This window comes from Schizosaccharomyces pombe (assembly GCF_000002945.2).
Source record: "Schizosaccharomyces pombe strain 972h- genome assembly, chromosome: II".
NCBI lineage: Eukaryota > Fungi > Ascomycota > Schizosaccharomycetes > Schizosaccharomycetales > Schizosaccharomycetaceae > Schizosaccharomyces > Schizosaccharomyces pombe.
In genome coordinates, this window is record NC_003423.3 from 3178054 (window position 1) to 3191305 (window position 13252).

Genomic DNA, 13252 nt, shown 5'->3' on the forward strand with positions numbered 1-13252 from the left:
GATTTAATTGCTTTAATGATACTACTAGAAGAAAATTTTCAAATATGTATGTTGTAGTAAACTTATAGTATTTTTCAATTTTTTTTCTCAACTACGATGATTCTTTGCATTAGTGCATGTAGTTAATACTTCCGTGACACTCGATTGAAGTGTTATGTCCGAAGGCTTTTCTGAGAGACCAATATATTTGGAGTACAAACAAACGATCGTTTATATCGACAAGAAAATTTGTTTACTCAATAGCCTTCAATAGCGCCTTGAGATAAAAGTACATTATTTTGCTAGTGCATATTGGATTTATATTAAATTTTGAGAAGTTAGTGGTTCAGCTGGTAGAAAATATATCTCTCTACTACTTCGAATACTTATTCATTCATTCGTAAATGCAATTAGTATTCTAGTTAATTTGTTTACTTATTCTCACGCTAAAATTCGTTAAGCCCGTTAATGGGTGCATGTGTACCCTCTTAACCCATTTGCATGTCCACTAATTAATACCAGCATACGTTTTTTTACTTCTTTGGACGAAGTTTGAATGTCCTGTTAACTTAAGGGGAAAATGAATTTTGAGGACATAGAAGATCAAGATGGTATTTCTTTTTTTTATAAGAGGAGAACTTTGCTAACCTTATGGTTTAGGGATACGACTTTCATGGAATACGTTTTCAGCAACACCTGCTGAAAATGCTAGAGCAGTCATTCCAATTGCTGCTATGTACACTCCTTTACATGAAAATGAAAGGATGACAATAGAACAGTATGATCCAGTTGCATGCAGAGCCCCGTGTCGCGCTGTACTAAATCCTTATTGGTACGTGTGTATTCACCTAGGTTTACAATATACTAAATTATTTTATAAGTCATGTCGATCTGCGTGCTAGATTCTGGATATGTAAGTCTTGGTTCAAGCTAAATTTTGAAGCGTATACTTGATGTCTGTTACCAGCTTCGTATTTTAAGTGATGAGTGGTATAAATTTCGAGTATTTAGTTCAAGTTATTACAGCATTTTTAACCCTTAAATATATTCAAATCACTAATATTTGGAACCTAGGTCCGTTTTGTTTTCAGCGAAATCCTCTTCCTGCTCAATATAGCGATATTTCCAGCAACAGTCTTCCGTTGGAATTGCTCAGTCAAAGTACTACCATGGAGTATGTTCTTTCAAAGCCTGTAAAATCTCCTCCTGTGTTTTTATTTGTTATGGACACCGCAGTTGATGAGTCGGAACTCACTGCTCTCAAAGATGCAGTCATAGTTAGTCTTAGTTTGCTCCCTCCAGATGCCATTGTTGGTTTAATTACCTACGGGTCTTTAATCCAGGTTCATGAAATAGGATTTGAAGCTATGCCGAAATCGTATGTCTTTCAACCCGCTGCTGATTACAGCACTATGAAGCTTCAACAACTATTAGCGTTAAGTGGTAATCAAATTCGCTCTTCTTCTTCTAAAGCAAAAATTTCTGGTACAGGCATTACCCTCAATCTTGGTGCAGCCTCTCGCTTTCTTATGCCTGTCCAGAAATGTGAAATGCACTTGCTTAACATTCTTGAACAACTTCAGCCGGATTGTCTCGAAGTACCAGCTGGGCAAAGGCAACTTCGATGTACTGGTGCTGCGGTGAAGATAGCTTCCGATTTACTCGGAATTGCTTTCCCTAAATGTGGCTCGAGAATTGAGTTATTTTGTGGTGGTCCTTGTACGGTTGGCCTGGGTCAAGTTGTTTCAACAGAACTCAAGGAACCAATGCGATCACACTCTGAAATTGCAAATGACAAAGCTAAGCATTTCAAAAAATCTAAAAAGTTCTATTCTTCTTTAGCTGAACGCCTCTCCAACCAAGGGCATGCTCTAGATTTATTTGCTGGTTGCCTTGATCAAGTAGGTATAATGGAAATGGAAAACCTTGTTAACAATACTGGTGGTGCCATTGTGCTATCCGACTCATTTACAACTTCCATTTTTAAGCAGAGCTTTCAAAGATTATTTAGTGTTGATGCTTCCGGTTATCTAAAAATGGGGTTTATGGCGAATTTGGAAGTCTTAACGTCTAAAGGCCTCACTATCTGTGGAATGATTGGAAATGGAGTTGGTGAAAATAAAAAAGGTACTAATATTAGTGATACTCAAATTGGCATAAGCAAAACGAATTCTTGGAAAATGGCAGCGATTTCACCTAAATCTTCATACGCTCTATATTTCGATTTGGGTAAAGAGATGGGGAATCCAAATTCGCAAAGGCCTACTCAAGCTTTCATTCAGTTTTTGACATATTACCAACATTCTTCGGGAACTTATCGACTTCGTGTTACTACCATATCTCGCTCATTTATTACCGGCAATGCAAAAAGTATTTCGGAGTCGTTTGATCAGGAAGCTGCTGCTGCTATAGTCGCTCGCATGGCTTTGTTCAAATGTCAAACCGAGGATGAAATGAGCGTAACTAGATGGATTGATAGAAACCTGATTAGGCTTTGTCAACACTTTGCAGACTATAGAAAAGAAGACCCTTCCAGTTTCCGTTTACTTCCAAACTTTACACTTTATCCACAGTTTATTTTTCACTTGAGGAGAAGTCCATTTTTGCATATCTTTAATAATTCTCCCGATGAAACTTCTTTCTATCGTCATATGTTGAACGTTGCGGATGTCAATGATTCTTTAATTATGATACAACCCACTCTTCAATCCTATAGCTTTAACGAGCCTGAAGGGGTACCTGTATTACTGGATTCTGTTTCCATTAAACCAGATGTGATTTTGCTACTTGACACCTATTTTCATATACTGATTTTCCATGGTTCAACTATTGCTCAATGGAGAAATGCTGGTTACCAAGAGCAACCAGAGTATGTTAATTTGAAGGAGCTTCTTTTAGCTCCGCGTCTTGAAGTTACTGAATTACTGGCTGATCGCTTCCCTATTCCACGATTTATTGTTTGCGATCAGGGAGGTAGTCAAGCGAGATTCCTACTATCAAGAATTAATCCTTCTGTTTCTTTTAACAAGTCCTCTCAATTTTCACCAATGTCAAAGGATTCTGAAACGGTTTTAACGGACGACGTAAACCTGCAAAAGTTTATGGACCATCTTCGTAAAATGGCTGTCATATCTTAAATTGTCTATATTGAAGATGAGTCTATACAACTATCATTACACATTTGCATCTTTGTAATAGCGGAGCTATCAACTATGGCTTTGTAATGTCGATGCAACCTAAATACATCAACTATTAGTATATATTCCATCTTTAGAAGAAAATGTTCAAGCATTTGTTAACACCATATTTTGATATTATTCATACAGATAATGGTGTAAAATCTTTTAAAAAAGGAGACCGCTTTTTTTATTTTCTGTATTTATAATGTAGTTTTTTTAGAAAGGCATAAACTACTCAATTTGTTCTCGGAATGTAATGCATTTAATGTTTCGTGCAAAGTAACCTACCCCAATTTAGGTATTGAAAATTCGCATTCTTGGTACGTATTCGCAGGGAATTTATGATTAATTTGGGAGTAAATTATGGTAATGGTAGTATTAAGTTAAGCAACAAACGTGTAAAATTAGTTAATGGGCAAGAGCCTATGTTTGTTTTATAAAAGAGAGGTTTTTTTAAATATAACATACTTTTATTGTTCGGTGGTTATTGGAATAAACGTGTTCCGTTCAATTGAAAATATGCATCATAGTCATAACTACTTGTAACACGTATTGTATACCATATTCCGATAATCAGCAACTTTCTCAACACAATTCTTTTCCTATTGCAAAAGCTAGAATATTAAAGCATAGTAAATTGAACAATATTTAATAGGAATATTAACATTGGTATTTCTTCAATCGGTTGATTACAAACTAGATCACGCTTCCATTTTTTGGTTCCTTACTTTATTTTTGGATATACGGTTGCGTTGATTTGTTGCTTCGCCAATTACTTTTTTGATAAAGGAAAATGGATCATTTAGAATTTGATGAAAATACTGATTCAGAATATTCGATCTTTGAGGAAGACAATGACTATGGACTTCATGGATTAGATGATTCTGTTGGTTTTACAGATTTATTTGACGCACCAAACATTTATCGGGTCTATTCTTGGCTACACAAGCATTATAATCAAAAGAAAGGACAGGTATGTCCATACATAACATTACCACCTTTTGTATTTTATTAATGTCTGTAGTTGAAACATGGAGTATCACGTCAAAAAAATAAATTGCAGCCTATTCATAAACAAATTAACTATGAAACCGACAAGTTAAAAGAAAGACTAGGGAAATCGATCGACAAGTTTCAAGAACAATGGAATTCCGGAAAAGTTGTTCGTTTTCGCGATAAATTATCCTTCGCGTTAGGTGTTAGCACTTGCATTTTAACTGCCTTGCTGGTTGGTATGGCTCCTGAATCAATGCACCTATGGTATACTATACAGCTTTTCGTTTATTTACCTTTGAGGTAAGTAGCTTATAATTTCTAATGGATATGAGCGTGGCTCGTATTCTCGTATGCCATCATTTTTAACTTAAATAAGGTATTATACGTATCAACGAAAAGGATACGAATACTTCATAGCTGATTTTTGTTATTGGGGGAATATTCTGGTAAGTTTATTTCAGCAGTGTGAAGAAACTAATGTCAGCTTCTTGTTTACATTTGGATATTTCCGGAGAGTCGGCGATTATTTATTCTGTCATACTCAATAAGCTATGGTACCTTGGCATGGTCTGTGGTTGCTTGGAGAAACAGTTTATTGTTTCATTCAATGTACGTACCTAAGAAGAAGTTTGAATGCCTGACTAATGTTCAGTGATAAAATTACAAGTCTCTTCATTCATTTTTTCCCGCCCTTGGTTCTTCATACAATTGTGCACCTAACAAATAAGTCTTATTTAAAAGATCGCTTTCCTGCTGTTTTAAAAGTTAAAAAGATCGATTTGCTTTCATCTGTGGAGATTGCTTCTTTTTTTTATGCATTGTGGCAGATTTGGTATTATTTTTTTATCCAAGTGGGTAAACAAAAACAAATTCAGGAAGGCAGACCAACTTCTTTTACATGGTTGTCAAAAGCGTATGTCCATATTCGGTGTACTTAACTTTTCATGGCTAATACTAGAAGTTATTCTAAAACAAAGCTCGGGCGTGCAGTTGCGAAACTTCCTCAAAACTTGCAACCATTTGTTTTTATGATCATTCAGTACCTGTATTCAATTACAACAATGTTGCCGTGTTCTCTTTGGTATAACAACAAATTATATTCTACTGCTTTCCTAGCTCTAATTTTTGGCTGGTCCGTCTGGAACGGCGCATCGTATTACAGTAAGTCATCAAGTTACTTATGAAAATTTTAGGAATTTAACAATTTTAGTTGATGTATTTGGAAGACGTTTCCAAAAAGAATTAGAAGCTTTACGACAGCAATTGGCAGAAACTCCGACGAATTCTGGTTCTAGTTCTGCATTAAGCCGTTAATTTATAGCAGTAACTCATTTAGCTACTAACGCTTCGAAATGTCTGATCTTTACTCCTTATGATTGTTCCATTTTTATTTCCTACATTATTACGAACTTAGCTTAACAATTACGAAAAGACCTATATTTATATCAAGTTAAATAATGTACAATTTTTAGAATGAATCTTTTTTCTTTTTATGCTGGGAGTTGATGTATACATGAGTAGAGATGTCTACCTTGTTCAAGGCCATATAAAATAGTTTTCCATACTAAAAAATAAGTTAGTTATACCAATTAGGATTAGCAATGGAAAAGGAAATTTACCTTATGAGTTTCAATTCTGTTAAGCAATTTCGAGACGGCTTTACGAACCTTGTCAGATATATGATAAAGTCCAAATGCAATTACAGATAAGCCTCCTGAGTGAAGGGGGCAATTAGACAATAAATAATTTACATCTTCTTCCGTTCGAATGTGTGACTCAAGAGCAAGAAATATTTCGGCAGCATCTGTTGTAGAGAGAGACGAGTTCCTTAGTCTATCCAGGTGAAACTGAATATCCATACAACGAAGTACAGGGGTGCTTGCACAATGAAGCCGATAGCAATAGTCTTTATACGTGGATGCTTGTCTCCAAGCTTCAAACTTTGGGGCTAAATAAAGAAGTTCATTAACCTTTTCATCGTCATTATCCCAACTCCACCCAAATCCTTTAAACTTGTAATCCTTATAGTATGGGTTGAGCGGGGATGATTCCAAAAACAAGGCTTCATAACTTGTCGCTTTTCTGATAAAGGATTGTATATATAATCTTACTCTCCAGCGTACTAACGTTTCTTTATCGTCCGCTTTCAAAAATTTCCGTAAGTCTTTAATAAATATCTCATCATCTTGATTATCTTTAGATATTGGGGTAAAAGGAGAAGTGTTGTTAAACAGTGATTTCGTATCCATTGTAGTGGTAGCGTCGGAAAAAAGATTTGATGATACTTGAATAGTTTGATTGTCGATATCGCAAAGTACATCCCACCAATCTGCATGATGTGTAAATGCTGGATTCATTACACCAGCCAAGTAACCAGGTAATTTAACAAGGCTTTCCACGTTCGATAAATCTATGTAGGGAAACGTGATCCGTGTCAGACCTTGCAATAATCCAGTCGCACCAGAAACTAGTGCACATGACGAAAGGACAAAATCTGCTAAAACAGAAGCTGAGGACGTTTTTGTGAGAAACAGAACTTTCTTAGAAATGAGCAACGCGGTAATTAAAACGTTAATTGGATTTATATCAGCAGAGATGTCAGTGTTCATAAAAGGAGAAGGACCGTCAATAAAAGTATTTATTAAATTGGAGATGCTTACTTCACCAACACATTCAGGTATGTGAATTGAAGGTATGACGCATGTAACGTAGCGTTCCTGGCTTTCTGCTGAAAGACAAAAGGTGGCCTGAGAATTATATGAGTCCCGAGAAAGTTCTATCAACTCAGAACCAGGTTTCGGGATATTATCAATGTCCTTGTTAATAATGTCATTCATGATATGTGGACTATTAGTAAGATAAAGATTAAAGAAGGACCAAAAGTTATTTAATGCCAATATTAAAGAAGAGTCGAGTGAGAGTTTTTGGTAAAACGATTGAAAATTATGCAAATTAAAAGATTTATGTAACATGGATAATGTCTTTAAAGAAGGGCTTGAATCAAATATTTCCCAGGCAGTATCTAGCAAAGGTTTTAAAGCATGAACATGTGGAAAGGTGGTACATATAGCCATGGCAAATACAGAGCCACCTCTGCGGGTTCCTTCGACTCTTTTCGCGCGAATCGTGTTTAAAACATAATACATGTTTGAATCCGAAGGCTCAAAATTTATATCGTCTACATTCGAGAACAAAGAAAATACGTTAGATTTTTTGGAAAAATGAATAAAAAAAAGACTCCAATCCTCTCTGCGTTCGTGGACTCTGTCAGGAAGCATTAATTCGGCAAGAAAGTGAAGATCGGAAGCTTCGCCGTTTTCCGGGCATTGATATTGCAAAACAGGGCCACGGTCAGGATCGAAAATAGCGGTTAATAAATAATCAATTTGCATCATAAAAAAATCGTACGGAAAGGCGAATAAAAGTGTCAGAAGTATTAATCATAAAAATATTATTAGAATAAGCCTTTTGTAGAGTAAAACACTAAAGTGTAATCAATGCCAAAAAAAAGAAGACGGCATAAAACTGCATGCAACAATCGTAAGAATAAAATCTGTCCTAATTTTTGAAACAGAAAGCCAAAATTATGCTATTTAAAAGAGAATGAAAGATGAACAATGCAAACGAAAGATAGTAAAAAGCTCATTACTTCTAAAATTAGAAATGGCTTTTACTAATTCCAATACCAATAAAAATACCAAATATAAGCATATAAGTCCAGAAAATTGTATTACTCTTTACAAGATCAAAATTCTTTATTTATGGCGCACGTTTAGTATGGAACATATACTTTCGAACAACCAATGGAAATGTTGACTTAAGTCAAATATCACACCAAGCTAATTGTGATCTTTTAACTAAATAATCATATGAAGCTTTTGACAAAAAACAATGAAAAGGAAAAGTGCTAAAATATGCCAAAACAGTAATACAAGAGTACGGAGGAATCAATTAAATCGTCAGGATAGTAGAAGTAGATGAAATAGGCCGTCGAAGAATAGAAGGTATACGGTTGAATCCATTAAATTACATTATGTCAGATTACGATTTACACTGTACTTTCTTGATTATTACTATGACATTTACCAACACGTTTAAATGTGTGCATGCATTATTTCATTGTCGAATTTACCCAAGACAGTCAAAAGTCCTTTGGCAAATTGAACCACATATACTCTTGTCAGTGAGAAGGAGCTTTTTATTTTAATTTGAGAAATCTTTAAAAAATGAATTCACTTAGGGTTTTAAAAATTTTCCGGTCAGTTTCGAGATCGATACGCATTCCAGCCTCGAATGGTTGCATCAATTTGGGAAGAAATGCTTACCGAGTGCAACTAGCTAAAGCTCCTTTCTCTTTTAGTTCTATTCGTAGATCATCTCATACTGCGGGAAATCCTAGAAGCAAGCTTATTAACGCTTTATCGTCTGAAATTGACTACGAAAAAAACCAAGTGCTGTCGGAAATTTCACTTCCACCTGTTAATTATGACATTGAAGATGTTCAAGGAAGCGCGGTTGTAGTGCTGAAAGCCAAGCATGGTGATGAAAAGTAAGCAATGCTGTTGAGGTCTTAGCATGTATCTGTCAAACATTTTAACTACAATGCGTTGTGGGCCTTCTAAATTCTAATTAAATTATTTTTTAACGTTTTCAATCTAACTACTTTAGTATACGAATTACGATGAATGTTTCTCAAGATGTAACTGACGCCGTTCCTGAGGAGCAAGATTTTACTGAATTTGAAGACGAGCAAGAACTTCAAAATCAGGGAGAGTCTGCTGAAGATGAGTTTCCTAATGAGGATCTTGGAAGATTCCAACCCTGTACCATTGAAATTAGCAAACCGGGTAATGGTGCTTTGGTCTTTGAAGCTACTGCGTTAGATGACGGCTTTGACATTGAAAATATTTACTTTTCGAAAGATATAGACATGCTAACCTCTGATTCTCTTGAAGCTGAATGGAAGCGTCGTAAACAATACCTTGGTCCTTCTTTTAAGGAACTTGACCCTGAGTTGCAAGACCTTTTCCATAGTTACTTAGAAGAACGCAAGATTGACGAAAGCTTGTCTTCATTTATTGTTTCATTCGGATTAACAAAAGAGTTAAAGGAATACATCAATTGGTTGGAAAGTGTTCGTCAATTTTTGAAGTAAATGTTTTTATTTTTTAATTTACCTGATTTTAACAAAATTACGCATATATTTTGATCTAGTTTTCGTATTTATAATATTTACATGCTTCGTATGTCTTTATATGCACCTATTTCGTTTTCTAAATGAGTAAATTTTATTAATGAAGCCTATCCGTAATGTCCCAAATTTTAACCATTTCAAAATTTACCAAAGTTTTCAAATATCCCAAAACAACATTCCAATCAAATCCACTTGATATAAATTCTAAGAATGTGTCTAATTATATCATTTTTTTTAATAATACATTGCTCATATATGCCATGTTGAGGAATGTTATAGAATTCCATCAATTCATTGGATCAAAACGATAATGAAGTCCTAATGGTGTCTTACGTTAATCCTAGGCTTTGAGTTGTAACTGGATGGATCTAATCAAGTCTCCACCTACTTGCCTGATTTCTTCGCAAACAACATCAGCATCCAAAACCACAGTGTCCTTGTCAACAACTTTGAAGGGGTAGTCGATATTTGTACGATAAGGGCGGTTAGCTAGAATACGGGGGTTGAAGACACCAGTCACTACTTTAGGATTCTTCTTGTTGTAAAAAAAGGAAATCGTGTCCTCAAAGCAACGATGAAGTTCTTTCACAAATTCCGTAATAGGCTCAAAACCTGGTCTTTCTGAAGACATGTTTTGCAAGTTTTTATATTTCGTTAAGTTGCTTTCACGATACATAGGAAGCTTGTTAATGTTGACGTCAATAACAACATGATAAATATCAAGTGAACTTTTGAATATAGACTTGTAATTTGGAGTATCCTTCAGTAACTCGCTAAGCGAGGCTCTTGCCAAACTAGTAATTCTATTTGCGATAATTTTGGAAGGTTTGTAATACCCAATATGATTACCGTCAAAGTCATAGTCAGTGATAATATAATATGCATTATGAGCAATCGCAACGTCTTGTTTCCTAATACTTTCAAGCTTTTCCGTAGCTTGATGTCGAACATCGTGAGGGAGTTTACCGTTTGAATTGATGATCAGAGGGTCAAATCTCCAATCCCAATGAGCAAGAAAATGTAACATTCTACAGAATGAAGTTTCACCGCTTGATGTAGTTCGCCAAGAACTTGAGTTAATATATACACTAGCAACTAGTAGTTCAATTACTTCATCAGTAACGTGGTCGGTAAGTAAATGGCTATAAAACCAATGTTTCGCAAGGCGTACAGCCATCGAATAACTTCGATGGGCTTGACAAATAGCTTGAATAGCAAGTGTATGGCGCGGAATAAATTGAAACATGTGTTCATAAGCATAGAGGCCTTTTTGAGCAGATAATTTAGTTGAAGGGTTTCTCTCAAGGCTCTTCCAAAAAAAGATCTCACGATCATTCCGGAGTCGATATCTGAAAGTAAAATTATTGGAAAATAATACTTGCAAAAAGCAGCAATTATGTGTAGGATTATCAGTGTTTTCTAATCCTACAGAAGCTCTTTCGACATTATCGAGCGCTTCCAATAATTCCGCTATCTTCAACAGGAATGCAATTTTAGTTCTCTGTATTCCTTCAAGTTCATCTGGCCACTTGGAGGATGATTCAAACTGAAAAACAACGTCAATAGGTGCGCATGTCGAAGATTCGTAAAATGGAACAGAGCTTGAACTATATCTAAGTGATTCATCGGCAGGTAATATTTCTGCAATTGACAAAGGAATATCGCTAAGATTAATCAACGATTTAACAGCTTCATTATACGCCTCCATCACAGGGACGTACTCGTTGTAAGTATCTGTATTAGGTGATATTTTTGAATGCACATACACTCGGAATTTTTCATTACGAAAGGAAACACGATCTCCGACATTATTACCAAGGTGACGATTTAGTATATGACGAATAATTCGTTGTGGAATTCTAATTCTTTCATCAGGAGACGAGCATTCCCAGTATACACTTTCAGCTATGCTTCCATTTTTAAATTTGCGAAGTTCCGAAACTTCTCCCCAGAATTCTCGGAACTTTTGAGAGCCAACTGTATCATCAGGAGAGGGCCCAATATCTACTAACCTTAGCAAAGCGTCGGGGTTAAGTAAAAGACCAAATGAGATAAGCTTGGGAAGTTTAGTTTTTAGACTTTCATTGATAGAACATGATGTACATATAGAAGAGTATAAAATAATTTGGCAGACACGATCACCAAGAGCATGTTGTAAAAGATCCCAAGTATATTCCAAGTATAAGCTATATGGTGAATCCAGATCAGTTTTTCTACAAAAATTGGGATCTTCCAACTCTTTAGGCTCCAATGGAATGCAACCCGAAACATCAAATTCCAAAGCGGGAACGTTCACATGAGTAATAAAAATTTTAGAGAAGTTATAATTAGCGTTTTCGTCTAATAAATTTAACGTATGACGGCAAGATGCTTGAAAATATTCAAAAAATGATTGTTTCATTTTACCAAGTAAATTAAAACCAGTGTTGCAATCGATTAGGGTGGGGAGATGGCCATTACCAATTTTTAAATTCGAAGAGTCAGCATTGAGTTTGAACAAGGTAGAAGTTAGATTTTTTGAGGATAAAAATTGAAGCATACTTTTAAAAAACTGTGCAGCTGTTAAGTAGGTATTCAAAACATTTCCAGCAGGAAGCCCTGTTGAACTCATAAGAAGAGCCATTAGTACATACCATTCTAACAAACCAAAACCATTAGAATGAATACTAGAAGAAAACCCTCTCATATTCAACCAAGTACTTCCTAAGCCACAAGCGTCCAAAAATTGTGGATTAACACTATATTTTTTGACTAGGTCACGGTAAAAAAGTAAATTTTGTTCTTCAAGGACGCTGTTATTATAAAAAGGGGTGGGCTTTAATTCCTCGTGTTCCATGAAATCACGGATAGCGTTTTTATGAGGCAACAATTTGGAGACAGGGAAAATCTGCCGAACCGTAGGAATTAAGAAAACGGTAAACCTTTTACCAGTGGCAGCAAATCCTTTGGACTCGGGCAAAATCGCAAGTATCGGCCTTCGTATGTCATCATTAAACGCAACAAATTCCAATTTAACTTCATTACCTAAATTTTCCAATAAGTGTTTGGCAATACAAGTCAAATAAAATGCTCTTTTACGAAAATATCTGCCGTTCAAATAATCCTTTTGGGTAAATATAGACTCTGGGATTTCTAAAAAGAGATCATATGACCAACCATCAGGATTCAAAAAAAATTTGTTCGAACAGCTGAAAATACCCGGTGTTACAGTTTTTGGCGGCACAAAAGATGCTCGTAAATTAGTGTCTTTGGCAGATAAAGGCTCAGCCAAAGGTACAATTACTTTTTTATCTTTTTCCAAATTTTTACAAGCCGACCAAAAGTTTGTTTCTGGTATAACTGGAGTCTTGAAAATCAAATCCTTTATTTTTTCGACAAATGTATTGGCATGCCTAAAATATTTTCCTCGAACCGAAATTTCTCTAATTAATTCGTTAAGTTTTAATTCAAAAGCACTGGTTTTCAATAAAGTCAAATCCTCCAGGTTTTCTTTCTTTTCATTTAATTTCTTTCTTTTACTAGCCAGGGAATGTATGTCCTCAATGCTATCAACATGACTATCATATTCAGTTTCTGGGGTTTTCTAAATTGTTAGTTCAAATGTCAAATTAAACAGAAAATAAAATGTACTTACGGATCCATCTTGGGAAGATGAACTTTCATGCTCTCTTTTCAAACCATTCATGACCTCAAATTAAAGGTTCTAAATCGTAGGTCGCAAGTTTTTTAAACAGTCGAGTGTAAAGTTCAAGTTCGAGCTCCAAAGGTGAAGAACTTCCGAAGATATAGAAAATCGCATAAAATTAATATAATACTACCTTTTAGAAAATTTTGAATTAATTTCAATAATTATTAATGTATTTTCGATCCACATATTTTCAAGTATTGAGTAACCTTGCTAAAC

At 35.2% G+C, this 13252-nt stretch overlaps 5 protein-coding genes and 8 long non-coding RNA genes across 13 annotated transcripts; 8 read left to right on the forward strand and 5 right to left on the reverse strand.

The window, feature by feature from the left end:
• Nucleotides 1-272: 272 nt before the first annotated feature.
• SPOM_SPNCRNA.1586 lies at nt 273-3727 on the reverse strand. The gene has a single exon (NR_150478.1). It is a non-coding gene; the product is annotated as a non-coding RNA (long non-coding RNA).
• On the forward strand, nt 500-3285 carry sec2302 (COPII cargo receptor subunit Sec23b). Its single transcript, NM_001022241.3, has 4 exons — nt 500-590; nt 640-811; nt 861-892; nt 1054-3285. The coding sequence occupies exons 1-4, from the start codon at nt 560-562 to the stop codon at nt 3114-3116; spliced, it is 2298 nt and encodes a 765-aa protein (NP_596319.1). The 5' UTR covers nt 500-559; the 3' UTR covers nt 3117-3285.
• An 18-nt stretch (nt 3728-3745) lies between the features above and the next one.
• On the forward strand, nt 3746-5701 carry gpc1 (transporter). The gene is made up of 7 exons (NM_001022242.3): nt 3746-4131; nt 4183-4454; nt 4531-4600; nt 4639-4763; nt 4807-5067; nt 5116-5315; nt 5365-5701. The coding sequence occupies exons 1-7, from the start codon at nt 3952-3954 to the stop codon at nt 5466-5468; spliced, it is 1212 nt and encodes a 403-aa protein (NP_596320.2). The 5' UTR covers nt 3746-3951; the 3' UTR covers nt 5469-5701.
• Nucleotides 4640-4898, reverse strand: SPOM_SPNCRNA.6000. The gene has a single exon (NR_195350.1). It is a non-coding gene; the product is annotated as a non-coding RNA (long non-coding RNA).
• SPOM_SPBC776.06C (Arf3/6 docking factor) lies at nt 5589-8120 on the reverse strand. Its single transcript, NM_001022243.3, has 2 exons — nt 5774-8120; nt 5589-5718 (listed from the first exon to the last, which is right to left on the reverse strand). Exons 1-2 carry the CDS (start codon nt 7547-7549, stop codon nt 5623-5625), a joined length of 1872 nt encoding a protein of 623 aa, NP_596321.2. The 5' UTR covers nt 7550-8120; the 3' UTR covers nt 5589-5622.
• SPOM_SPNCRNA.6001 lies at nt 5731-6180 on the forward strand. Its single transcript, NR_195351.1, has one exon. It is a non-coding gene; the product is annotated as a non-coding RNA (long non-coding RNA).
• SPOM_SPNCRNA.6002 lies at nt 6861-7503 on the forward strand. Its single transcript, NR_195352.1, has one exon. It is a non-coding gene; the product is annotated as a non-coding RNA (long non-coding RNA).
• Nucleotides 8121-8284: 164 nt separating the features above from the next.
• On the forward strand, nt 8285-9417 carry mam33 (Mam33 family protein). The gene is made up of 2 exons (NM_001022244.3): nt 8285-8703; nt 8823-9417. The coding sequence occupies exons 1-2, from the start codon at nt 8381-8383 to the stop codon at nt 9307-9309; spliced, it is 810 nt and encodes a 269-aa protein (NP_596322.1). The 5' UTR covers nt 8285-8380; the 3' UTR covers nt 9310-9417.
• SPOM_SPNCRNA.6003 lies at nt 8764-9050 on the reverse strand. Its single transcript, NR_195353.1, has one exon. It is a non-coding gene; the product is annotated as a non-coding RNA (long non-coding RNA).
• A 1-nt stretch (nt 9418) lies between the features above and the next one.
• utp22 (Nrap domain-containing protein) lies at nt 9419-13065 on the reverse strand. Its single transcript, NM_001022245.3, has 2 exons — nt 12983-13065; nt 9419-12931 (listed from the first exon to the last, which is right to left on the reverse strand). The coding sequence occupies exons 1-2, from the start codon at nt 13031-13033 to the stop codon at nt 9689-9691; spliced, it is 3294 nt and encodes a 1097-aa protein (NP_596323.1). The 5' UTR covers nt 13034-13065; the 3' UTR covers nt 9419-9688.
• SPOM_SPNCRNA.6004 lies at nt 9643-11634 on the forward strand. The gene has a single exon (NR_195354.1). It is a non-coding gene; the product is annotated as a non-coding RNA (long non-coding RNA).
• Nucleotides 11791-11995, forward strand: SPOM_SPNCRNA.6005. The gene has a single exon (NR_195355.1). It is a non-coding gene; the product is annotated as a non-coding RNA (long non-coding RNA).
• Nucleotides 12126-12575, forward strand: SPOM_SPNCRNA.6006. The gene has a single exon (NR_195356.1). It is a non-coding gene; the product is annotated as a non-coding RNA (long non-coding RNA).
• Nucleotides 13066-13252: the final 187 nt, after the last annotated feature.